Consider the following 27,939-nt stretch of genomic DNA (forward strand, 5'->3'; position numbering starts at 1 on the left):
GACGTGTGGGATTGCACATGCGTCTCCTGCCCTTGGAGTATGCCATGAGGCTTGCCAGCATGCTAATTTTGAATCTTAGGCTTTTAATTGTCTGTGCTGCTCTGCCCTTGTGGTTGGAGTGATATGAATATGAATGCATATTGAGCTGGTATGTTTTTTTATGTGCTGAACTTCTGTTCTGTCAATGATGTTTAATTAGTACTTGCTCAAGAATATAATGAAAGATGTGGAGGTTTGGCTGTAAGCCTTGATGTCAGTGAATTAAATGCTTTCTTTGACGCTTTAGTGAGAGGAAAAATGTTGAATTGTATAATACGCAGGGAAAATACTACAGTGAACACATCAAAAATGTGCTCACATCATTTACTTTGAAAGAAATAAAATAAAACTATTCCTTAAGCACAATTAAATGAGCTGCAGTGGTGGAAAGAGTACAGAAAATTTGTACTTAAGTACAAGTACTGTTACATTGCTGAAATAATACTCAATTATACGTAAAAGTACTGGTGCCAAAACAGTACTTAAGTAAAAGTTCAAAGTACTCTTATCAAAAACTACTCAGAGTACTAGTTACTAGTAGTACTAGTACTTTTTAGCTTAGCGATATTAAATGAATTACCAAAAAATATTCATTCACATCAAAGACTACTAATAGCTACTTTGAACATTTTGTGAATTAGTGGTCATAATACAGGAATTTCTAACTTCAATACCTTGAAAAATATCAATAGTAAAGTACCCATGTGTATTTGTGTCTTTAAAATAGGGTAACTTTGTTGCAAAAGCTTACAGCAAAAGGAAGCATGATCAATCAAATTTGAATCAAATTTGATTTCAAACTGAATTTAATTTACAAAAAAGGACAAGTACACAGTAATAAAAAATATAAAACAAATGACCTCAATTCAGTTGAGATACTCAAAATATGACACTGAATTTTCATAGGCAGTGTTTGAAGAGCCATATACTGTATGTTGTTTATTTAGATAAATGGAACATCAGATGGCTTTGACCTGAAATGTCTGTACATTGTAGTGATGCAGAAAGACTACGATATTTATATGGACAAATCGCTCCCTTACTGTCTGATCAGCTCTTCACCTGCTGCAGCGGCGGCTTCCCCTTCAGAAACTCGAGCTGTGTCGAAACGCTATGGGAACGCCTTCAGCGTGACCACATTTCGAATCACATGCGCAATCAGTCCAATTGATGAGCGAGACGTTACAGGCGGGGTGACGTAGTGACCAGGATGCTTAAAAGCATGTGCGGTGGATATTATACAGAATGCATTAATGCTTTGTACAGTACATACACATTTTTAAATGATACGATAAAAAACTATGCGCCTCTTTGATTTTAATGCAAATAGTTTCTGAAGTTTTTTTTTTTCATAATTTTTTAAAAACTTTTCAAAAGTTTCTTGAATAAAAGATATACAGTGTGACTGTACTAAACATCACTCTGTGTGTGTGTGTGTGTGTGACAAGGCCAATGCATTAAAACCTTTCAGTTAATCACCGTTCAATATCAATGCGCTGCTTTAATTGATGCACGCGCATTCAGAAGCTTATTCAGAAGCTCATAAACTTGTTTTTAGCGCTGCCAAGCGACTTTTATTAATCGATACTGAATTGCTACATTATTTCTCAGCAAGGAGGAGGGAAAAATCGCTGTTTTTAAGTAACTAACTCAGCTTCATGGCGATGGCGGTGCGCGCAGACGCAGCGGCTCTTAGCTCTCCTGTTTGTTGTTTTGTTTGTGTTTTTTGTATGGTTTTATTTTTGTTTTGTTTTTTGTTTTTTTTGTTGTGATTTGATTTGATTGCATTGGATCAAGAACGTCGGATTTCAGTGCAAGCGAACTGTTAACTGTTAGTGATTTTCAGTGGACTCAATGAACATACTGGAGGACATAGCAAGAGCACCAGGATCTCCGTGGATTTTTATCGGACCCAGCAGACAACGCAGGCGGCGGAAGGAGAGGAAGAAAAACAGAGGATGCCGGGCAGGCCTACTTGTTCGGCTACGTAAACAACCATTTAAAACACGGCTTCCGAGCATCTTTCTCACCAACGCCAGATCAATAACTCGAATTCGAATCGTCTTGTTCGGGATTGCTGTGTGATGATAATAACCGAAACCTGGCTGAACATGTTAATTCCAGACGCTGCGGTTCAACTTTCAGGACACACAATCCACCGGCAGGACAAAAACAAAGACTCAGGTAAGAGCAGAGGAGGGGGACTTTGCATCTTTGTGCACAACGATTGGTGTAACACCAGCAATATTATGACACGTACTGCTCGCCTGACTTAGAAGCGCTGTCTGTTATATGTAGACTGTTCTATTTACTGAGAGAGCTAACAGCAGAAATAGTGACTGCTGTGTACATCCCACCAGACGCTAACACTAGTGCAGCTCTCACTCAGTTGCATAGCACTATAGATAAACACCAACGGAACCATCCAGACGGAGTGCACATCATAGCGGGTGATTTTAATCAGACATGTCTGAAAACAGTTATACCTAAATTCACCCAATATGTTAAGTGTGCAACCATAGGGAAAAATACACTGGATCATGTGTATTCCAACATTAAGAATGCCTACAGGGCCGCACCACTCCCCCTGCTTCTTCGCCCAGCATACACCCCACTGGGGAGGAAAACGAAACTGGTCACAAAGGTCATTAAAACTTGGCCTGAGGAATCTCTCTTTCAACTGAAGGACTGCTTTGAACGAACAGACTGGGAGGTATTTGAACATCAAGACCTGGAACAATACACAGAATCTTGTTCTACATTAAAAACTGCATGTAAAATGTCACTGTCAACAAAAAGATTTGGGAGTTTCCCAACCAGAAACCCTGGATGACATGTGAAGTGCAGTCATTACTGAAAGAACGCGACTGCTAGATCCAACTTACAGAGAGGCATCAAACTCGCCAAAGAAGATTATAAAAAGAAAATTGAGGACCACCTCACAGACAAAAATCCAAGAAGAGTGTGGCAGGGCATTCAGAGCATTACCAATTATGAGAACAATAACCACAGCACCGTTAACGCTGATGCCTCACTGGCTGAGGAACTTAACCATTTCTTTGCCCGCTTTGAGGTTAAGCAACCTACAACAAATTCAGCACCTTCACCAACCTCTGGCACCTGCCATCTCACCCTACAAGAATATGAGGTGAGACGAGTACTCAAAACTGTGAACAAAAGGAAGGCTCCTGGTCCGGATGGAGTAACTGGCAAAGTACTCAAAGCCTGTGCCAACCAGCTTGCTGGAGTCTTTACAAAGATCTTCAACCTTTCACTGACATCAGCCATCATACCAACCTGCTTAAAATCAGCCACCATCATTCCTGTTCCTAAAAAAGCAGTCACCAACAGCTTAAATGAGTACAGACCAATTGCACTAACACCAGTAATCATGAAGTGCTTTGAGAGATTGGCCTCACAGCACATCAAAACCAGCCTTCCCCCCACCTTTGACCCACACCAATTTGCTTACAGAGCAAATAGGTCTACAGATGTTGCCATCACCATAGCCCTTCACACTGCACTCAACCACCTTGAACTGCAGGGAACCTATGTATGAATGCAATTCATAGATTACTGTTCAGTGTTTAAAACGATTATCCCAGACATTCTAATCAGCAAATTATCTGCACTGGGCCTCTCCCCCTCCATCTGCATACGGATAAAGGACTTCCTCACAAACCGGCCACAAACTGTTAAGCTCGGCTCCCACCTCTCCTCCACCATCACGCTCAGCACCGGCTCTCCACAAGGCTGTGTATTGATCCCTCTACTCTACTCCTTGTCCACATATGACTGTACTAATGCCAAATACTATTCCAACCACGTTATTCTTTTAACTACAGTCACTTATTTCATTTAAATCTCTTCTGTCTAAACTGTTGCTATACAACATGCAATATACAATATATACAATATTGTACAATATTTAGTATGTCAATCTGCAATACCACTGTCTGTACACAATATTTATCAAAACTTCAAACGAATGCACTAAATAATATGTCAGGTGAAATTACCATATCTTATTACTAAATGTGAAAAACTATATCTGCAGTAAGGTGCAATAATACATGTGCAATAATATACACTATATGTCATTTGTGCAATACTATATCTAGTCACTAAATCTCTACAGGTACTCATTCCATTTAAATTGTTTTTTTTTTTTGTATAAACATACTGTGCATATCAATGTGAAGGCCAACGTGCAATACTATAAATGGTCACTTTACTCAGATTGCTCAATGTGAATATCATGACTCAGTCACTTGTACTTATTTGTAAAATTGTACTGTACAGTCGTGGCCAGCACTTATTTGTAAAATTGTACTGTACAGTCGTGGCCAAAAGTTTTGAGAATTACATAAATATTAGTTTTCAAAAAGTTTGCTGCTAAACTGCTTTTAGATCTTTGTTTCAGTTGTTTCTGTGATGTACTGAAATATAATTACAAGCACTTCATACGTTTCAAAGGCTTTTATCGACAATTACATGACATTTATGCAAAGAGTCAGTATTTGCAGTGTTGGCCCTTCTTTTTCAGGACCTCTGCAATTCGACTGGGCATGCTCTCAATCAACTTCTGGGCCAAATCCTGACTGATAGCAACCCATTCTTTCATAATAACTTCTTGGAGTTTGTCAGAATTAGTGGGTTTTTTGTTTGTCCACCCGCCTCTTGAGGATTGACCACAAGTTCTCAATGGGATTAAGATCTGGGGAGTTTCCTGGCCATGGACCCAAAATTTCAACATTCTGGTCCCCGAGGCACTTAGTTATCACTTTTGCCTTATGGCTAAAATGCATTGTTCTTCACCAAACTGTTGTTGGGTTGTTGGAAGAAGTTGCTGTTGGAGGGTGTTTTGGTACCATTCTTTATTCATGGCTGTGTTTTTGGGCAGAATTGTGAGTGAGCCCACTCCCTTTGATGAGAAGCAACCCCACACATGAATGGTGTCAGGATGCTTTACTGTTGGCATGACACAGGACTGATGGTAGCGCTCACCTTTTCTTCTCCGGAAAAGCCTTTTTCCAGATGCCCCAAACAATCGGAAAGGGGCTTCATCGGAGAATATGACTTTGCCCCAGTCCTCAGCAGTCCATTCACTATACTTTCTGCAGAAGATCAATCTGTCCCTGATGTTTTTTTGGAGAGAAGTGGCTTCTTTGCTGCCCTTCTTGACACCAGGCCATCTTCCAAAAGTCTTCGCCTCACTGTGCGTGCAGATGCGCTCACACCTGCCTGCTGCCATTCCTGAGCAAGCTCTGCACTGGTGGCACTCTGATCCCGCAGCTGAATCCTCTTTAGGAGATGATCCTGGCGCTTGCTGGACTTTCTTGGACACCCTGAAGCCTTCTTTACAAGAATTGAACCTCTTTCCTTGAAGTTCTTGATGAACCTATAAATTGTTGATTTAGGTGCAATCTTAAATAGCCACAATATCCTTGCCTGTGAAGCCATTTTTATGCAACGCAATGATGGCTGCACACGTTTCTTTGCAGGTCACCATGGTTAACAATGGAAGAACAATGATTTCAAGCATCACCATCCTTTTAACATGTCAAGTCTGCCATTCTAACCCAATCAGCCTGACATAATGATCTCCAGCCTTGTGCTCGTCAAAATTCTCACCTGAGTTAACAAGATGATTACTGAAATGATCTCAGCAGGTCCTTTAATGACAGCAATGAAATGCAGTGGAAAGGTTTTTTTGGGATTAAGTTAATTTTCATGGCAAAGAAGGACTATGCAATTCATCTGATCACTCTTCATAACATTCTGGAGTATATGCAAATTGCTATTAGAAAAACTTAAGCAGCAACTTTTCCAATTTCCAATATTTATGTAATTCTCAAAACTTTTGGCCACGACTGTACAGTCTTATAGTCTAATTTATTGTCTGTGGTTACATGTTTGTTTTTCTCACACTAGTCACAAGCAGTGCTCCTAATTCCGTTGTATGCAGAAAAATACAATGACAATAAAGACATTCTATTCAATTCAATTCAATTCATTGTTTGTAGAGAGACACAGACACAGACAATTTACATATTGACAAGCGCTGTTAGACCGCTGAGGCTTTGATATGAAGTGCCTATGCGCACATCGGTAGACTAGCGCAAGTTAATTCACACACTTTAATAGTATTTATAGCTCCAAACAGGCTGTGTGACTATGATAAGTTATTACCTCAAAATGTACGTCAGTATGCAGTTTTCGCTATTGGTTCCGTGCCAGCGATAATCCCTTTGCGTGCCACTGTTGGCATGCGTGCCGTAGTTTGCCAATCCCTGCTCTAGAGGAAGGAGGCCATTAAGGTGGTCCCCTCCCTCGATAGGGAGTCCGGATTCTACAGCTGGTGCGTCATCGTTCCAAAGAAGGATGTAGGGTTGTGCTGCGAGAGGCCTCCTCTAGCTTTAGAGAGTTGTCATGTTGAGGCCTCCACTCCAAGAGTGGGTGTTTTTCAGTAGTTTTAGTAGTTCAGCAGTTCACATTCCTGGGGCTTCTCATTATGGGAGCAGACATCCTGTCAAGACAGGGGCAGAGGCCCGGAGTATGGACAGTTTTTGGCCAGGCTCAGGTGGACCTGTTTGTGACTCGAGAGACATTGCACTGTCCCCTCTGGTTCTCTCTGACTCATCCAGCTCCACTGGGGCTGGATGCCATGGTACAGATGTGGCCGAGGCTTCATCTGTATGCCTTTCCGCTGATTGTTCTGCTCCCGGGAGTTCTGGAGAGAGTGCGCCGGTACGTGGACCTTCTGCTGCTAGTAGCCCCATTCTGGCTGGGCCGAGTATGGTTCTCGGATCTGATTTCCCTTCTCAACAGCTCACCTTGGGAAATTCCCGTCAGGAGGAACCTCCTCTCACAGGCGGAGGGTACGATCTTTCACCCCTGCCCGTAGATGTGGAAGTTATGGGTGTGGCCCCTGAGGAGAAGTTGAGACCATCCTCCTACAGTATATAGAGGTCCCTCAACAAAGAAACTGTATTCCCTGAAGTGGAAGCTTTCACTGCTTGGTGTGGAGACCACCAGCTCGGCCCAGTTAACTGCCCAGTTGGTACAGTGCTGGAGTTCCTTCAGGCCCGTTTCTCTGCATGGTTAACCCACTCCACCTTGGAGGTCTTCGTCGAGGCCATTGTGGCCTACCACACACCTCTCGATGGCCAGTCAGTGGGCAGACACCCCCTGGTTACAAGAGAAGCTTATGCTAAGGGGTGGATCAGGATGCTATTCCATATCCTTGAGTTCTCTGATCTCCCCTCTCCATTGGGGGTCAAGGCTCACTCCTTCTGAAGTTGGCCTTTTGGTGGGATGTCCCCGCCTACTTTTCAGGTGCCTACCTGCATTCTGCGCCACTCCTGGCTCCTTTCTCTAGCTTTAGCTGTGCTCTTCCACACGTGGGCATACTCGTTCCCATAGCGTTTCGACACAGCTCGAGTTCCTGAAGGGGAATGTCTCCAGGTTACGGATGTTACCATGGTTCCCCAAAGGAAATGAAATGCTGCATCTCAGTGCCATACTTCCGGCATCCCTGCGAGCACTTAATCCATTTCCCAGAAGTTGCTGCTGTATCCACCGTATTTGCTTTTAAGCGTCCTGGTCACTTCATCACCACACCCGTGATGTCTCTCCCATCCATTGGACTGATTATACACATGATTCAGAGTGTGGTCATGCTGAAGGCATTCCCATTGCATTTCGACACAGCGTCTCGTTCTTTTCGGGGAACCATGGCTACATGCGTAACCTGGAGACGTTCCCGGTTCCCAGTTCCCAGTTCCTTCGGGAAACCATGGCTATATGTGCTTTTATTGGTCCCTTTACGTTCGGATATCTTTAGTTAAAGGTTTGAATATTAATTCAAATTGTGGATGTTAAAAGTAACAAAGTAGATTATTTTGCTTAATTTGTAGTTAAGTACAAGTAAAAGTACATCTTTAAAACATAAAAATATTCAAAAAAGTACAAGTACCCGAAAAAAATACTTAATTACAGTAACCTGAGTAATTGTAATTCATTACTTCCACCACTGTCATTTTGAATGTTTCTGTCCTGATTTGTGTCTCTAAACATGCAGGGATGGAAGAAGCATCATGTAAGAAAGCTGTGTACGTCTCCGAATATCTGGATAACATTAATGACATCACTGTCATCCAGGGTCCTGCAGCGAGAGTCCGGCCCAGACGTTTGCCTGATGAATTCTTCTCCTGTAAGTAGACAGATTTGACCCACCACACATTTGTTGCTCGAGTGTCTTTGTATTTGAGTGTTTCTTCAACTATTAACACTTTCATTTTGCAGCAGTTGATTTTTATTTATCAAAAATTAGCAGATTTGTGTTATAACTTTTAAAAAGTTAGGTCACATAACTTTTAAAAATGGCCTATCATTAGTTTTTGTTGGTTTCATATGCCCTGTTTAGATTTTATTTTTTCATACCCTTGTCTTAGACCCAAAATTTCACAAAAAAATCCATCCATTTCAATATCTGTATAAAAGTTAGTGAACTAATTGTAACATAAAGAACTTGAGATGAAATATTACAGATGTAAAATCAATATAGAAAAATATGTGTACACTGTAAAAGGTTTGAGGTCAGTATTTTTTTTTTTTACTTTTATTTAGCAAGGATACATTAAATTGATCAAAAGTAACAGTAAAAACAAAAACCTTACATTGTTACAAATAAATTATTCTTCATATGCTGTTCTTATTAAGCAGCTTTTTTTTTAATATTATTAATTGTTAGCATGAATGATTGATGAATGATAGAATGATTTCTTAAGGATCATGAGACACTCAAGGCTGGAGTAATGATGCTGAAAATTCAGCTTTACCATCACAGGAATAAATTACATTTTCAAATATATTAAAATAGAACAAAAATTATAATAATATTTCACAATATTTTTAGTGAAATAAATGCAGCCTTGGTGAGCATTAAAAAAAACATTTCTGACCCCAAACTGTTAAACGGTAGTTTAAATATCATGAGAGGCTGGATAAACTGGGCCTAAAGTGACTGAAGAAACTCCCATTAAAAAAGTGCTTTGTTCAATAAATGTAAGTCAAACAATCTATCTCTTCTCTTTTCCTTTTTTCATCTGGCAGTTGATTATGAAGGACTGATGAAGAACCTTTCGGTATGATCCTGTCTCAACATCCCCACACCTCACTTATAGACCACATCTTCCACTTAATCATATTGAAATCTTTATTCTGTGCCTCTTTTTTTCTGTGTTTTATGCAGAAAACCTGATCAGCCGATGAGGCCATATCTGAAGGAGCATCTCCCCAAACGGCTTCACTTTGCCAATAACATCCGTATAGAGAGAGCACATCTCTACATGCAGCCCGGCTGGCAAGCAGCACTGTGAGTTTGAGCTTTGAGAAATCACATTTGATGCTTGTCATGTCAAAAAAAAAAAAATCTAAAAAGTCTAATTTTAAAATTCATGTAGTATGTCCCCCGAACAAGGATGAGACTTTTACTGATGGTTTTATGATGTTTAATCCTTTATGAACCTTAATTCATTCACCATATCACCAACGTAAGAGCTGAAATGTATACAAAACATGTAACTGATCAGCTAACATTGTTCACAATCTGCTGTCTTACATTTGTGCAAAACGAACACATTAACATACAAAATGCTCATATCTCAACTTATTTAACATACCTTTTACCTCTTCTGAGGGGATGCAAGTATGAATCAGACGTTAACCACGGCTCCGGGTCAAAGTTATTGCCATATTTGGGATACCAAGCTGTACTATAAACTGTGCTAGCCAGGGCACGCGCGCCTCCCAAACATAGACAAAAGCACATAGCTTAAGACCGGAAGTCAACCATGGCAATACAAAAATTTCAAAATAAAAGACAATCGCCTTTCCTGTAACAAAATATACTTATGGTTATTTACACTCCCATAAAAATATGAGTGTTTGTTATATCAGGATAACCACAACGAAGAATTTTCAACAAGAAATAACCATTTCTCTTAATGAGTTTATGAACATTCTAATATCAGAATTAGCTTTCTACACTAGAAAGCTTATTACTGAGTTGACCCTTGTTATTCAGTCTCTTATCTCCATATGGGATTTTCACTCTTTCCACGAGTCCGTCTTTGGTCTCCAGGACTCTGGCAAGTCTCCATTCATCTCTGGGTGACAGTTCATCAATCTCCAACACAATATCACCTTCTCTTAGATTTATTTTTGGTGAGTGCCAGCGCTGTCTAGCAATAATGTTGTGCAGATACTCACGCCTCCACCTGCACCAGAACTGCTCAGTCAAAAACTGCACACGATGCCATCTCTTTGCTCCATAGAGGTCCTCCTTTGGGAAGGCACCAGGTGGAGGCAGTGTTGTGCTGGATTTCATGTGGAGCAGGTGGTTAGGGGTAAGTGGTTCCAGCTGTCAGGGTTGTTAAGGTTGTCTACAGTTAGTGGGCGATTGTTGCCTATGGCCATAGCTTCATAGAATAAAGTCCTTAGTGAAGCATCATTTAGTCTACCATGCACAAGTGACAGAGTAGTATTCAATACACTTCTGACAGTCCTTATCTCCGTTCCCACACTCCACCTGCGTGACTGGAGTGAGGTGCATTCATCACAAATTTGCACACCTTTTGAGACAGATAAGTAGTCAGTCTTTGGGTGTCCAGTTCACTTAGGGCAGTTTTAAACTCATTCTTTGCGCCAACAAAGTATGTTCCTTGATCACATCGGATTTGCCGAATTGCACCTCTAAAAGCATTAAAACACCTAAATGAATTAATGAATGTGTCCGTGGATAGGTCCTCTAATAGCTCAATGTGAATGGCTCGGGAGCAAAAGCAAGTGAACAAAAGTCGATACCGTTTATGTTGTTTTCGGCCTTCTGTAGTTACGAAAGGGCCAGAACAGTCCATAACGCAGTATGTGAATGGTGGAGAGGGCTCTAAGCGTTCTGCAGGTAGGTCGCTCATTCTCTGACCCTCCGAAGCCTTGCGGAGTCTGTGACAGATGACACACTGGCGGATGAAAGAAGCAACGGTTCTGCTCATCCCTGGGATCCAGTAGCCACTGGATCTGATTTCGTTTGTGGTGAAGCCTTTTCCTTGTTGTTTTACTTTATCGTGACAGTGAGCTATTATGAGTTTGGTCACATGATGTTCCTTTGGAATCACAATAGGGTGTTTGAAAGAGTCTTTGATGGATGAAAGTCTCCCTCCGACCTTGATGAGACCGTCCGTGTCCCTAAAAATGTCTAAGTGGAACAGTTTGTTCTGATGTGGGAGCTGGTTGCCTTTGTTTAATAATTTTTTTCTCTTTTCCATATGTTTGTTTTTGTACATTCTGAATGATGACATGTACTGCACTTTCTTGGTCACTCACTGTAGCCGGCGCACCTGATTTGACTTTCTTAACCCTTCTTATGAGACGTGCTACAGCTTTGACTGCCATGACGAGAACTTGGACAAACGTTCTGCAAGGCTGAATGTCTCTGTAACTTTGGTTAACATCGTCTGTGTTTTTCTGACTTCTGGATCTCCAAGAGACAGTTCCAGCTCTAGACATTTGTTTTGTGGGCAGGTCCCTCTCCCAAATAAAGGAGGGGCTGGTGAACCAGTTAGATGAGAGAGGCTCAGTGACAGATTTACCCCTAGGTGCAATATCGGCTGGGTTCTCTTCAGATGGCACGTAAAACCATTGCTGAGGGTTTGTACTTTGGCGAATCCTTTGGACCCTATTCGCTACAAAAGTATGAAAACAACGTGCCTCATTGTTTACGTTGCCCAAAACTACCTTAGAATCAGTCCAGAAATAATCTTTGATTTGAGCATAGCAGAGTTCTTCTCTCAACATGTTACTAATTGGGACTGAAACTAGAGCTGCAGTTAGCTCGAGTCTGGGGATTGTGGTCAGCTTGGTAGGAGAAACACGGGCTTTGGCTATTACCAATGAACAGTAAATCTCCTCTTTAACGTTTTTGGCTCTTAAATAGGTGCATTGTCCATAACAACTCGTGCTCGCATCCGAAAAGTGGTGGAACTCTATTTCTTTAAGCTCTCCGAAACTAGCAGGAAAGTAACAGCAAGTTACGTTTACCTTTTCTAAGTTGGCAAAGTCACTTGGAACATCTTCTCTATATCACATATTAGAGCAATAGGATGTTGTCTGAACTGAAGGGGGATGCCTGTTAGATTGTTAATCAGGTGTGGACCTTGGAGAAGATGATCATTTAAACTTGTACCATTGTGTTTGGCTGAACAATCGAACACAGCACGTAGTTAAGTGGGCCTTTTGGGGTGGTATATCCTGTGATGGGGAATGTACCATCGTTCACCTTGTTTTCCTTCATTGTGTACTTCTTCGACATCACCCCTTTCAATAATGTCTTTCATGTAAGTTATATAGTCTCTTTTGTAATTTTCATCTTTGTTGAACTTTCGCTTTAAGTGTTCGAGTCTGATTTCAGCAAGCTTTCTGTTGTCGGGTAAGTGTGGTCTTTGTCTGAATGGTAGAGGCATCTCACAGTGTCCTTGTTCGTTTTTCCTTATTCCCTCTTGCCTGTGCTGTTTAGTTATTGATTAGAGTGAGTTTTTTTTGTTTTTTGTGTGGGTGGATTGGTTAGTACGTTATTTTATTTTACTGTTTACTTTTGTTGATCAAACCATTTTCAATGTCATCGGCCATTGCACACAACTTGTGCTTTCTCTTTAGGCTTTCTCTGGATGTTCTGATTAGCCCTTTCCATTGTTCATAGAGACTTATCAGTTTTTTGTCCTTTTTAATCAATTCGTCTTTTTGGTAGGCTAGCATTTTCTCCGTTAACACACTAGGCCGCTCTGAACGCCTGGGTAATGATAACTCAGTTGCAGCCTCCATTTTATGGAGTTCGGCTAATTGTTTTTCTTTGCGTTCAATATCGTCCTTTAACTCCTATCTTGACATGCTCTCTGTATCTCCTTGATGTAAAAAAAAAGCTCTCGTTTCATGGATTTTAGTTTGTAGCTTACGTGTTTGCTCTTCGATACCGTCCATTTTCCGTGTTGTTGTAGCTCGCTGCCTGTGCTGTTGCCATTGTCCTTAGAGTTCACGTGCCGCTTGATTTAACACACTGAGGTGAAGCTTCTACTGTAGCATGCCCCCCGAACAAGGATGAGACTTTTACTGATGGTTTTATGATGTTTAATCCTTTATGAACCTTAATCCATTCACCATATCACCAACGTAAGAGCTGAAATGTAGACAAAACATGTAACTGATCAGCTAACATTGTTCACAATCTGCTATCTTACATTTGTGCTAAACGAACACTTTAACAGACAAAATGCTCATATCTCAACTTATTTAACATACTTTTTGCCTCTTCTGAGGGGCTGCAAGTATGAAGTAGACGTTTACCATGGCTCCGGGTCGAAGTTATTGCCGTATTTGGGATACCAAGCTATACTATAAACTGCGCTAGCCAGGGCGCGCGCGCCTCCCAAACAGACAAAACCACATAGCTTAAGACCGGAAGTCAACCACTGCAATACAAAAATTTCTAAATAAAAGACAATCGCCTTTCCTGTAACAAAATATACTTATGGTTATTTACAATTCATTTAAATTTCATATAAAATGTCCTTCCATTTGGATTACACAGTTTTAACATAAACAAACAAAATTTAATGTGATTCATATTTGTCAGTCAAACATATAAATTAAAATATTATAAAATTTTATATGCAATTCAAATGTATAAATTGTAAATTTAATAAATGATTGAAAAATATTTTTTTGAGTATATAATGGAAAAAAAAAATAGTTATATCTGTAAGGTATTAATGTGTTTATAAAACTGGAGGAGTTTAACCTTTTTATGTTTTTGATCACTCTGTGAACCTTTCCGTTCTTAAACAGTAACCAAATTTGATTTGAGGCATTTGAAGAATTTTTTTTTTTTAAATCAGCACTCAAGCTGGCATTTTCACAGTATTTTTCTCCCACTTTGATCTACAGCAAACCAAGTGAAATGAAATACTGCCGTGGCAGCACCGGCTTCCATGGTTCAGATAACATCTTCAAGAACATGCAGGTTGGCAAGCACCCTCATCTCAATATTGATGTTTTAGCATACCAAAGTCTGATGTCACAAATAGATTGTCTTCACCCAGTGTTTCACAATGTGCAGTTCAAATGCCTTCCTAAAACATAATGATTTAAAATATACTTTAAAGTAATACTTTTAATTTGATATTATTACAAAATGCAGTTTTTAAGTGTGTTAAGAAACATAATCACAGAAGTGTACTTTAATTCCACTTGTCCACCAGAGCTTTTTTTCCCATGGCTAGCATATTTTGTTTTCAATTGATTTCAGTGGGAGCACTGTGTTTTTTTAAACACCGGGAGCGCGATGAGGCGCTGAGGGTTAATTTCACGCTGAGCATTCAGCGTTTTTTTCTCTGTGCCAAAAGTTGAAGAAAGTTCAACTTTGGTAAAACACAGGGTTCATCACTGTCACGTTTTAGACAGCTAACCAATCACAGTGGAGGAGGGGCGGGACTAATTCCACACCAACCAACCATCACACCCTGCTTGTACTACGACCGAACGGCAATGTAGAAGTTATTATGGTTTGTCTCTGAGTATCCATGTCTTCACTAGATGGAATTCCTGGACTACGCCAAAATTTATATGAAAAATAATGCTTGGAGAAACATTTAGTTTGAATTCACAATGAGTCTGCCATATTACTATTCTGTATCTTAGCAAGAGTTTCAGCTGAAAAAAAAAAGCGCTCACAGCTAGGCGTTTTCAATGCTTTGGTGGACACACGGCCTAAGTATACCTTAATTTTATTAATATTATCTGCAAATATGTTTTTTAAAAATATATACTTTGAGATTTAAAGTACAGCACAAGTGCACATTTAATATGACATTTATTAACTAGGGAAGGTAATCCTCTGTCATTTGTAGATGAAGAGCATATTTTAAAAATAGTATTTAAATAATTATTTATTACTTTGCATAAAAAACTTTTTCATTTGAAGAAGAAAATGTTACCAAACATCAGTTCTTTTTCAATCAGTCACTCTCGGTGTCACGTCGGTGACCGATGAATTGGCATATCACTTTGATAGACCAATCTACTTTGAGTGTAAACTAAATGAGTCAATGCACATTGGCATTCACAGCGTGAGTATAAGAAGGCAGCAGGTGCAATGCATACTAGCTTTTTGCTTCGGAGCCAAGTGATAACATCGTTCTGCTCCATCCAGTGTCTTCAAGTGAGCTATGTGTTCAACGCGCTCTTGGAAGCTTCTGGTGTTATCGGTACGGTGCTTCAGTGGTGGTCATTCTGTTGTCAACCGGGTTGTGCACTTCAGGCTGCACTACCCCCCTGTTGTGCTGCAAGCGGCCAATTCCCCTGTGCACCTCAGCACTAAAAGAGCATTTCCCTACAAGAGCCTATTTCTCTAAAAGAGCTTCATGGGTGCGTCTTTATAAAGATGACGGATTGTCCTTATAAGGATGCCATTTCACCCATGCCTTTCTAGATGCGGTCGGTGTTGACCTGCTGGAATTCATTCAAGGGCAGGACAGCGGTCCCACTGAAACAATTTCAGAGGCTCCTGGGGCATATGGCAGCTGCAGCGGCACTTACACTGCTAGGGATATTGCAAATGAGACTGTTTCAGCACTGGCTTCATGGCCGAGTCTTGAGGTGGGCGTGGAAGCGTGGCACTCACCGGGTCCAAGTTATACCGGCCTGTCACCAAACCTCCTTCTCGTGGTCAGATCTTACGTTTCTTCGGGCAGGAGTGCCCTGGAACAGGTCTCCAGGCACGGTGTGGTTTACACGGATGCCTCCACCACCAGCTGGGGGGCCACGTACAATTGGCATGCAGTGTCAGGGGTATGGATGGGCCCCCATCTGCACTGGCATATCAGTTGCCTAGAGTTGATAGCAGTATGCCTTGCCTTGGACCGTCTTAAAGGGCGCTCATGAGGCAAGCATTTGCTGGTCCGAACGGACAACACAGTGACCGTTGCGTACATCAACCGGCAAGGTAGTCTGCGCTCCCATCGCATGTCGCAACCGGCAAGGTGGTTTGCGCTCCCATCGCATGAGCATTGGCTTGTTTAGTTTACACTAGAAGTAGATTGGTCTATCGAAGCGATATCCCAATTCGTCGGTCACCGACATGATTTCTCTGTTCCCTCCTTCAGGGAACGAGGGTTACCATATGTAACCGAGATGTTCTCCATTGCTTTTCATGGCTGCTCCTGCGTTTTCTTCTCTTTCAGCTTCCCTTCCACACCATCCACATAAACCCCCAATCACAAAATTAAGCATTAATCCTCTAAATCCAGACAAATTTTTTCTTAAATCTGTCATAGACACCAGTAAACATTTCTATCTTCAGTTTCTGCTCGAGGCTCTATGCTTCTGTGCTGCAGTGTAATGAGGTTTAGGAGACCAAGCATTTCAATGAGGATTATGCTTAATTCTTATTAAAGGATCTGATTAAATTCCCATGAAGGGGATTATCATCTGCAGGGTTTTTCCACAAAAACTGATAAAACAGACATGCCCTTTAATTTAACTCTTGTCCATTGAATATAACTCTTCAGTGCCAGATTCGCACTTAGTAGTTCCCTCAAACTGGAAGGTGTTCAGATTGCAGTTTTAAACACACACTCAACCCACATGTTGGACCTTTGGCAGAGTCTTGTTTATGTTTGTGACGTGTGTATGTGTGTGAGTGTTTTCAGCCATCTGTGCCCCTGGTCTGTGTGGTTGTCTAGGAATGTCTAATGCATCTGGTAGGCTTTACAAAAACATTTTACAGGAACTCTTATGAGGTCTACGGTCTAACTAGTTGAGGTAAACTGCTCAAGTCACAACCACAGGGATGGTTATTATGGCAAGAGCTTTACTTTAGGCCATTCTAATGAAGTGAATTCTCCTGCTAGGAGGAATGAAGATAATTTTTGTGACTCTGTGTCAAGGAAATGACATCAGTCTAGTTTCTACTACTCAAATGTTCCATGTTTCAGCCGAAGGCGAGTGGAATGTGTGTCTCTGTGACTCCAAGTCCAAATAAGTGCTTTTAGTTATTTTTAACTGTGGTCTGTGTTTTTTGAGCTATTGTGGGTGTTTTGTTGACATATTCAGGGAACCCAAATAGTACTTGGACACTAAAGCCACATTTAAAAAAATTTGTTTTTATCACATTAGATAAGAAAATGTTAAGTGGCATCTGCAAACAAATAACCTTTTCTCAGAACCAGCTTCGTCTTTTTTTAATGAAATATAAGACAATAAAATTTTTTCAAACACAGCTTTCAACAATTAAAACACAACCTTTGCAAACAAAAAGACAACCAAATGGTTAAAATATTTTGCAAATAGCAAGTGTAAACTAAAAGTTTGTTTTTAAGTGTAATTTTACGAATTAAATGTAACTGTTTGCAGGCCATTTTTGTTGGATATGGACCAGGTATCAACTCTAAGATGACTGTGCCTCCCTTTGAGAACATTGAACTCTACAACCTCCTATGTGGTAAGATTAATTTTCTGAGAGGTATCATGATAGTGTCAAAGGAGTCTCTTTAATCATATTTTTGACATCCCAGTTCAGATAACCAGTATTGAGGTTCTTGGGACTGTGTGCATTCTTGTGTGCTAAATGCTTGTGTGCAAAATAACACTTTAGCATACTTTACAAAAAAAGGAGTTATTAAATAATATATTTGAAAATAATAAGTGAGAACTGAATGTAATGTTTTTGGACACATATTTTATTGTTAAAATTTGCATTAAATTGTATTACATTTACAGTATACTAAATAAATAAATAAATAAATAAATAAATATATATATATATATATATATATATATATATATATATATATATATATATATATATATATATAATTTATTTATTTTTCAAATTAGCTGCTTTTTTGAGCCACTTAAGTAGAAATTTCGTAATTGCTTTTGAAAAATGGTAATGTAGTGACAAGCAATTATGGTAATCTAAAATATACTTTGTTGTCATTTCTATTAACTTTTGTGTAAATATATTTAAAATAACATAAAGTTGCAAATAGTACATTTAAAATAATATTCTAAGAACACTTAAGTGGCCTTTTATTTTTTTAATATTATGATCTGCAAGTACAGGTTTTTTTTTTAAATGTACATTTAAGATTTGATGTACACTACAAGTGCACATTCAATACAATACAAAGTACAAAAAGACAAAGTAACTGTTTGATTCCTTCTTTTCATCTTTGATTTTGAACAGAGTATAAAGTGATTAAATTATAATGATTGTGTTGACATTCTTTATCCCTCATAAAAAGTTTATAAAACTAGCAACATACTAATGCCAACTGGTCAGTCCTCGCATATGAATGCAAGTTCTGGAGCTCATACTGGTTTAAATCCAAGAGAAGTCGTATGGGAAATTGTGCAGAACTATGAGAGTCTTGTTTTCCATCACCACCTCCTTTATCCACAATCCCTTCCAAGGACACAATGACCCACTTGGAAAACAAAGTGGCCATCATTGGCAGCTTATTGTCTGTTACCACTGTTGGGAAGTTACATAGTTAGTGACTTGTAGCTGGTAACTTGACAGGCTGCAGTTTCGAAGCTTCCCAGCATTGTCACATAACGTCTGGTTTTCTCACTCACTCTGCTTCTCTCTTCAGTTCAGTGCTTCTCATTTCCAGTTCTCATGTACCACCACTCTACACATTTTGTATGCATCTCTTATCAATTCAGACGTTTGTTCTATTCAACCATAAGTGCCCTGTGAAGTGGACATCACAGGATATTCTAACATGATTCCAGTTTGAAGGAAGCTTTTATATGTTCCATTCAAAATCGTTTGCAGAGGTATATTATGTCACACTTTACACTCTAAGTTTGGTCTGTGTGTGAAGACACTGCAGGCAGTGCAAATGTGTGAATGAATGTTCCGAAGTGAAGCAAACTTCAATGGATTTCGCTAACTCGGGGAGCAATGAACAGTTCATGCGTGGAGCTGTCTTCTAACGAGCTGATGATCTGAATCAAGCATGTTAAATAAGAGAGACATGCTAAATATGCAGAGCTTTGGGACGCGAGGACTGGAACTGAGAACCACTGCTTTAGTTATATATATATATATATATATATATATATATATATATATATATATATATATATATATATATATATATACATATATACATAAGCATCCTGAGTAGGCGTTTAGGGCCATAGATAGTATGTCACCAGGATGTTTAACAAGGTTTCCTACTTTCACACATTCAGCATGAGACGACTTTTTTTAGGCCCATGTCATCAACATCTCACTACGGCCTGGCATCCCTGATGTTATATTGTGATGCTTCAACAAAAAATTAAGTTTCTGTCATCATTTATTTACCCTCATGTAATTTGTTCAAGGTAACCAAACAGTTTCCGTTCCCATTGAATTCCATTTTATATATATATATATATATATATATATATATATGTGTTTTTATTTATGTTTTTTTTTTTTTATCAAATTTATTTATTTTTATTTTATGCTTAACTGTTCGAGTAAATAAAAATTTTCATTTTGGGTGGACTTTCCCTTTAAAGCCTAGCTTAGCATCTGCTACTATATAAAGACTGTTCTTGGCCTCTGGTACCAGTAATTGACGTGATTTTTCCATTGCATAGTAATTAATTTTGGTAAAAACAAAAAAACAAAAATCTTCTAAGTACAGTTCATTCTTCTGTTTTTTTTTTTTTTCTCTCTCTCTCTTTAGATTTGCTAGGTATTCCTCCTGCCCCAAATAACGGCACCCATGGCAGTTTAAACCATCTGCTGAAGAACCCACCCCACCAACCGGTGTACCCAGCAGAGCGTTCGGCACCATCGAAGTGCACCCCTTTTAGCAGCTCCTTACGGGACCCCCTCGGCTGCACCTGTGACTCCCTCACTGAGGCTGAGGTAAGCATTTTTAAAAGGGAGGACAAAATGCTTGTCTAACACATTTTCACTCCCAACTTGTCACTTTTGTATCACTTTGGCCCTTGGTGTCACTTTTTACCACACTAGGTACCCGTTAGTGTCATCTTTCAACATGCAGGGAATCCCATTGCTTTCAGTTGTTTTCCTTATGCGTCAGATCCAGGTGTGTTTAATTCTCTGCATGTATTTGTAAATGTAGATATTATACTGTATATATACTTTATTAGGTACACCTGTTTAATTGCTTGGTAACACAAATTGCTAATCAGCCAATCACATGGCAGCAACTCAATGCATTTAGGCATCTAGATGTGGTGAAGACGACTTGCTGAAGTTCAAACCGAGCATCAGAATGGGGAAGAGAGGGGATTTAAGTGACTTTGAACGTGGAATGGTTGTTGGTGCCAGACGGGCTGGTCTGAGTATTTCAAAAACTGCTGATCTGCTGGGATTTTCACACACAACCATCTCTAGGGTTTACAGAGAATGGTCAGAAAAAGAGAAAATGTCTAGCGAGCAGCAGTTGTGTGGACGAAAATGCCTTGTTGATGTCAGAGGTCAGAGGAGAATGGGCAGACTGGTTAGAGATGATAGAAAGGCAACAGTTACTCAAATAACCACTAGTTACAACTAAGGTATGCAGAGTACCATCTCTGAACTCACAACACGTCGAACCCTGAAGCAGATGGGCTACAGCAGCTGAAGACCACACCAGGTGCTGCTCCTCTCAGCTAAGAGCAGGAAACAGAGGATACAATTCGCACAGGCTCACCAAAATTGGATAATAGAAGACTGGAAAAACGTTGCCTGGTCTGATGAGTCTCGATTTCTACTGCGACATTCAGATGGTAGGGTCAGAATTTGGCGTAAAGAACATGAAAGCATGGATCCATCATGCCTTGTCTCAACGGTTCAGGCTGGTGGTGGTGTAATGGTGTAGGGGATATTTTCTTGGCACACTTTAGGCCCCTTAGTACCAATTGAGCATTGTTTAAACACCACAGCCTACCTGAGCTCAAATAATCTCAGATTTAATAATCTCAAATTGCCTCCAAAGTCACCAGATCTCAATCCAATAAAGCAGCTTTGAGATGTGAGATTCGCATCATGGATGTGCAGCTGACAAATCTGCAGCAACTGCGTGATGCTATCATGTCAATATTGACCAAAATCTCTGAGGAATGTTTCCAACACCTTGTTGAATCTATGCCACGAAGAATTAAAGGAATGCTCCACCCCAAAATGAAAATTTTGTCATTAATCACTTACCCCCATGTCATTCCAAACCCATAAAAGCTTCGTTCGTGTTTGGAACACAATTTAAAATATTTTGGATGAAAACCGGGAGGCTTGTGAGTGTCCCATAGACTGCCAAGTAAGTTACACTGTCAAGGTCCAGAAAAGTATGAAAGACATCATCAGAGTAGTTCATCTGCCAACAGTGGTTCAGCCGTAACGTTATGAAGCGATGAGTAGCTTCAAGTTCCTGGGAACCACCATCTCGGAGGACCTGTCCTGGACCACAAACACCTCCAGCCTGGTCCATAGGACTCACCAGTGCCTCTTCTTCCTTAGGACACTGAAGAATAACCAGCTGTCTTCAGCCATCCTGGTGAACTTTTGCTGGTGTGTGATCGATAACATTCTGACCAATTGTATCACAGTCTGGTATGGGAACTGCTTAGTTGCTGACAGCAAGGCACTGCAGAAGGTGGTGAAAACCACCCAACGCATCACAGGGACAACACTTCCTGCTATTGAGGACATCCAGAGAAAAAACTGTCTATGTCGAGCTAAAAGCATTCTTAAGGACTCCTCTCACCCTGACCATAGACTGTAATAAAGAGGCCAGTGAGTGTGTATATATATATACTATGTATATATGCAGATACCAACAGTGATGGATTGCATGACATGCCCTTGTTCTCAAAAGCCATGAAGAAAAATAGGCGGGTGAAAGTAGAAATCCAGACTACACTAAACAGCATGAGATCATGAAACCATCAAAATTCAATTGTTTAGGCAATTTTATTTTCCCCTTTCTCCAGGTACAAAATAGTGGCCTTTCGAAAGCTACTAATGTGTGCAATTTAGGTAGTATTATGTGCTTTTAAAGTACTTAATGCACATTTAAGATACTAATATGTACCATTCAAGGCTAGATAAGGTACAGCTTTTGCAACTTAGGGTTCTATCCCAGTCACAGCTTTGTACCTTTTTTTCAAAGGGTGAATGTTATATGATTTATCATGTTGATGGATTAATGCAGGTCATGATATTACTTATAGATTGCAATGCCTGATTTTAAGGGCATTTTTGAGCATGCTTTATTTGACTTGTTATGAGCCTAGACTAGTTCCCTTCAAAGGCCAAGCTTAAGTTTTAAATCAAATGTCTGCTGTTATTTATGGTGTTATCCTGTGTGACATTGAACAGGCTGTTAGTACATGACTGAATTTCCTCATGGTTCCACCCAAGGTTTCCTCCTTACTCTTGGGGAGTTTTTCTTTGCCATTGTTGCTTTGCGCTTGTTAACAGGGGATTTAAACCTAAAATGTAATAAAGCCTGCCAATATATAAATTATATTCAGTTGCACTGCAACCAAAACTGCATGTTTGAAGGGCTTGGAAGGCCAATTACATTCCCTTTACCATATTGCAATTTAAAAAAAAAAAAAAAAAAAAAAAAAAATAAGTGATTAGTTTCAGAATGTCATTCAAACATGGTTCAAAGGAAAATAGCAGCATGTTTGAAGTTGCTTTTTTTGTGCCCTTTATCACTGGTCTTCCAGTTAATGCTGTGGAATGGATTACAAGTCTGTAGCTTGTTGTTTGTGTGTCTCTATGCTGATCCACATCACATTTTTGTGGTGTTGTCTGGATTTCTTTATTTTTTCCTGTGCCTTGTCACAATTGCATAGCTTTTTAGATTTTGAAAGGGAAGTGAGTCAAGCCTCTTGTGCTTAACTGATACAAAGGATTTAGTTTTTCTAGTATAAATGTATACTATGTATATATACTACCATTCAAAGGTTTAGGGTCAGTATATTTTATTTTAAAGAAAGTATTGTTTTTATTCCACAAAAATGCATTAAATTGATCAAATTTGACAGTAAAAGCTTTTAAATTATTACAAAAAAACAAAACAAAAATGAAATTATCAGATAGGCAGGCAGCCATGAAATATATGAAATTCATGTATTCTAACATCCATTTCCCTAAAATTTTTCAGGTGAACCGTCTGAACCAGCGTATCATCAACACAAACTCAAGTTAGTAAACTGTTTGTCAGGAATAGTTCATATCAACATTGTGTTAGAAAACACTGTGTTTAAAACTTTTCAAGTCAGTCTTTGTTTTTTAATCTTTTTATAGACACTAATGTGAAGCCTGTTCATCTGCCGTATGGAATCCCGCGTGTTCTTCAACAGCAATCAAATCACTGTATACTTTACCACAGTGCCTACGTCAGCGGATACAGCAGAAACATCCTGATGCCCCTTTGGGTCTCATATTCTTTGAATGCAACGGTAAGACTATTAAGTTCCTATGAAATTACTTGACGAGCACAGCTGTTTTTGTTGGGGGACATATTCAATTCAAGTATATTTTTATAGTACTTTTTACGATACAAATCGTTGTAAAGCAACTTTACAGAAAATTACGTTTCTACAATATTTAGTAGTAGCTTATCAGTGGTGACTGTCAGTTTATGTACATATGGCAGAAATGTACGAACAAATCAATTAAAGACATAATCAAACAGATAATGCACACTATTAACAGCAATTATTATATGATGCAATCAAACTTATAGCAAAATTTGGTAGTTCTGTATGTTGTTTCAGGGTTAGCATCATCTGAGGTCCTCTGAGGGGTTGGCATCATCTCTTCTCAGGTGTTCTGGATCCAGACTGAAGCTTGTGTAAATCCTAGCAAAACAGAGAAACAAACTGAGACATAATTAGCATAGCTGCTGTTCCAACCAAGTAAAATTGATTAGTTTAACCCAAGCTAAGAATAAAAATGCACATCTGATCAGATATAACTGCAGTCCAAGATTATGAGATGCATTGTTTGAATGCTTGGCCAAAGAGATGCATTTTTAATCTAGATTTAAACACAGAAAGTGCGTCTGAACCCCGAACATTATCATAGGCTATTCCAGAGTTTGGGTGCCAAATGCTAAAATGCTCTACCTCCTTTAGTGGATTTTGCTATCCTAGGTACTACCAAAAGTCCAGTGTTTTGTGACCTTAGGGAGCGTGATGGATTGTAGCGTGGTTGAAGACTAATTAGATACGCAGGAGCTAAACCATTAAGGGCCTTATAAGTAAGTAATAATATTTTGTAACTGATACAGAACTTAATAGGTAGCCAGTGCAGAGACTGTAAAATTGGGGTAATATGATCATATTTTCTTGACCTGGTAAGGACTCTAGCTACTGCATTTTGGACTATCTGTAGCTTGTTTATTGAAGATGCAGGACAACCACCTAGCAGTGCATTACAATAGTCCAGTCTAGAGGTCATGAATGCATGAACTAACTTTTCTGCATCAGAAACAGGTAACATATTTCATAGTTTGGGAATGTTTCTAAGATGGAAGAATGCTGTTTTTGTAACATGGGAAATATGATTTTAAAAAGACAAGTTGCTGTCTAATATAACACCTAGATTTTTGACTGTAGAGGAAGTAACAGTACATCCGTCTAGTTGCAAATTGTAATCTAAAAGATTCTGTGTACTGTTTTTTGGTCCAATAAGTAATATCTCTGTCTTATCCGAATTTAAAAGGAGAAAATTACTGGTCATCCAATCTTTTACATTTTTAACACACTCTGTTAGCTTAGATAATTTAGAAATGTCATCTGGTTTCATTAAGATATATAGTTGAGTATCATCAGCATAACAGTGGAAACTAATCCTGTATTTTCTAATAATATTACCAAGGGGCAACATGTATATTGAAAATGGCATAGGACCTAGGACAGATCCTTGTGGCACTCCATATTTTACTGGTGATAAATGAGATGACTCCCCATTTAAATAAACAAAGTGGTAGCGATCGGACAGGTAGGCTCTAAAACCATCTTAAAGCCTGCCCTTGGATACCTGTATAGTTTTGTAATCTATCTATGAGTATGTTGTGATCTATGGTGTCGAACGCAGCACTAAGATCAAGTAAAACTAGCAATGAGATGCAGCCTTGGTCTAACGCTAGAAGCAAGTCATTTGTAATTTTAACAAGTGCAGGTTCTGTTCTGTGGTGGGTCATGAAAGCAATTCTTCATAGAGATCCTTTTTTTTTGCAGGAAGAAGCACAATTGGGCAGACAAGTTTTTCTAAAATTTTAGACATAAATGGCAAATTTGAAATGGGTCTGTAATTGCCTGTTCACTAGGATCTAGTTGTGTTTTCTTAATAAGAGGCTTAATAACCGCCTTGAATGGTTTTGGGATGTGACCTAAAGATAACGACGAGTTAATAATATTGAGAATCGGTTCTTCTGCTACAGGTAACAACTTTTTCAGTAATTTAGTGGTTACAGGATCTAATAAACATGTTGTTCGTTTAGATGCAGTGATAAGTTTATTTAGCTCTTCCTGTCCTATAGTTGTGAAGCACTGCAGTTTATCTTTGGGTGCCATGGATGAAACTGAAAAATTAGACGCTGTAGAATCTACATCTGTTATTGTATTTCTGATGTTATCTGTTTTATCAGTGAAGAAATTCATAAACTCATTACTATTTAACTGTAAGGAAATATTTAGATCGGGTGGCGTCTGGTTATTTGTTAATCTAGCCACTGTGCTAAATAAAAACCTTGGATTGTTTTGGTTATTTTCTATGAGTTTATGGATATGCTCGGCCCTGGCAGTTTTTAGAGCCTATCTATAGCTGGACATACTGTTTTTCCACGCAATTCTAAAAACGTACAAGTTAGTTTTTCTCCATTTGCGCTCCAGTCTACAAGTTTCTTTCTTGAGAGAATGGGTATTACAGTTATACCATGGCACAGTATGTTTATCTCTAACCTTTTTTAATTTGATGGGGGCAACAGCTTCTAATGTATTAGAGAAGATAGTGCCTATGTTGCCAGTCATTTCATCTAGTTCATGTGTATTTATGGGTACACAGAGCAGTTGAGATAAATCAGGCAGGTTATTTGCGAATATATCTTTGGTGGCTGGAACTATAGTTCTGCCCAGATGATAAAAAGGAAACATATAGTTAATATCCGTAATACGCAGAATTCACAATACAAGGAAATGGTCAGTAACATCATCACTTTGAGGTACGATATCTATATCAGTAAGATCGATTCCATGTGATATAATTAAATCTAGCGTATGATTAAAACGATGAGTGGGCCCAGTGACGTATTGCTACTTGCTATTGCTTGTCAAAGATGGAATGTATAGTTAGGGAGTAACATTCTTCTTCTAAAGAACATTTTAATATTCGAGTCAAGACGAGTCGTACATGATGAGTCAGGTAGATGAGTACACTCCCAAAAGAGACAAACAGGTATATCTGCTATACACTACTATACAGGTATACAGGTATACACTGCAGGGTTTTCATTTGATATTTTCCTGTGATTATTTTCTGAAGAGTCCAGTGGGATTTAAATGAGCTACACCCCTTTTAATCATGCTATAATACTAATACTATATTGTTTAATGGTATTTTATGGAAATAATGTACTTTTAAATAACATATTTGTACTGTTTTCAGACACTTAATTGTTTGTTAATTGATACATGGAAATGTATTATAGTTTAAATTTATATTAAATCGATTAGCTGAATTTCAGAGTGCTTTTATTAGTAGGACTTAGTACATTTTTTTCATAGTTTGAATATTACTTCATAGTTACTACTATTGCCATTGAAATACGGTTAAAGTGCTGCTGAATGTACTGACAAGTATTTATGGTAAACTAAAATATACTTTAACATAGTTTCTATTCAAATGTGTGTAATATTTAAATATTTTCATAACTACACAATTGTAATGATGAATTTGCAATTAAGTGCACTTAAAATATATATTTATCCATTAATTGATTAAATACACTAGAATTAAAATTATAATCAAGTACTTTAGATGTACTTAAGTATATTAATAGCACAACAGCAAAAAATTATTAAAACATAATGATATAAAATGCACTTTAAAGTAAAACCTTTAACTTTTTAAAAGTGTACTTAAGTGTGTTAAGAAACAGTCATGATAGTGTACTCTCTTTGCAGTGAGTATACTTAAGTGGCCTTTTATTTAATTAATATTATGCTATCTTCGACTAGTTTTTTTAGTGTGCTACCAGGTGCACATTTAATGCAATTAAGCACACTTACTTTTCACAAGGGAAATTTGTATTGATGGTTCAAAAAGGAAGGTGTACATGTGAAGAGGGTTTAATGGTTATGCTCTGTGAGGTCAGAAAGTATGACAGAGAAGCTTTACTCTCCTCCCTTCAGCATGTGCTGCTCGTTATGTGGGCCGACCGCAGAGTAAATCACAGTCTCTAGCATCATCATCACACTCGCTAACGCTAGACACAACGAGACATCAAGTGTTTTCTCCACCACTCATTTTGAGTTACTGTATTTTTTTGTGAATTAGCTTAAAGTGATAGTTCATCCAAGAAAGATATTTACTCAGCCTTATGTCTTTACAAATCTGTAATTTTTTTCTTTCTTCCATGCAAAACAAAAAATGTGTTTTGGAAGAATGTGCTGGCCACTGTTTTCCATAATGAATTTTAATGAATAATGAAAGTATACATCAGTTTTGACCCAAACACTTAAGCCTAAATTATACACTGTTTTTGTTTTCTTTCCTACAATCGAATACATAACCTTTGTGTATTTCATTTGATTGTT

The 27,939-nt window shown here is 38.8% G+C and overlaps 1 protein-coding gene across 1 annotated transcript in view; it reads left to right on the top strand.

The window, feature by feature from the left end:
• LOC109081322 (ectonucleotide pyrophosphatase/phosphodiesterase family member 1-like) overlaps positions 1-27,939 on the top strand; it is a 56,089-nt gene that overhangs the window by 16,676 nt on the left and 11,474 nt on the right. The window contains exons 13-20 of the mRNA XM_042777469.1: positions 8,123-8,254; positions 9,157-9,188; positions 9,291-9,418; positions 14,041-14,116; positions 17,506-17,593; positions 19,842-20,026; positions 23,280-23,319; positions 23,423-23,577. Of these exons, the coding sequence (XP_042633403.1) occupies positions 8,123-8,254; positions 9,157-9,188; positions 9,291-9,418; positions 14,041-14,116; positions 17,506-17,593; positions 19,842-20,026; positions 23,280-23,319; positions 23,423-23,577 (836 nt within the window). The remainder of the gene's footprint in view (positions 1-8,122; positions 8,255-9,156; positions 9,189-9,290; positions 9,419-14,040; positions 14,117-17,505; positions 17,594-19,841; positions 20,027-23,279; positions 23,320-23,422; positions 23,578-27,939) is intronic.

Source organism: Cyprinus carpio, chromosome A20, assembly GCF_018340385.1.
Source record: "Cyprinus carpio isolate SPL01 chromosome A20, ASM1834038v1, whole genome shotgun sequence".
Taxonomy (NCBI): domain Eukaryota; kingdom Metazoa; phylum Chordata; class Actinopteri; order Cypriniformes; family Cyprinidae; genus Cyprinus; species Cyprinus carpio.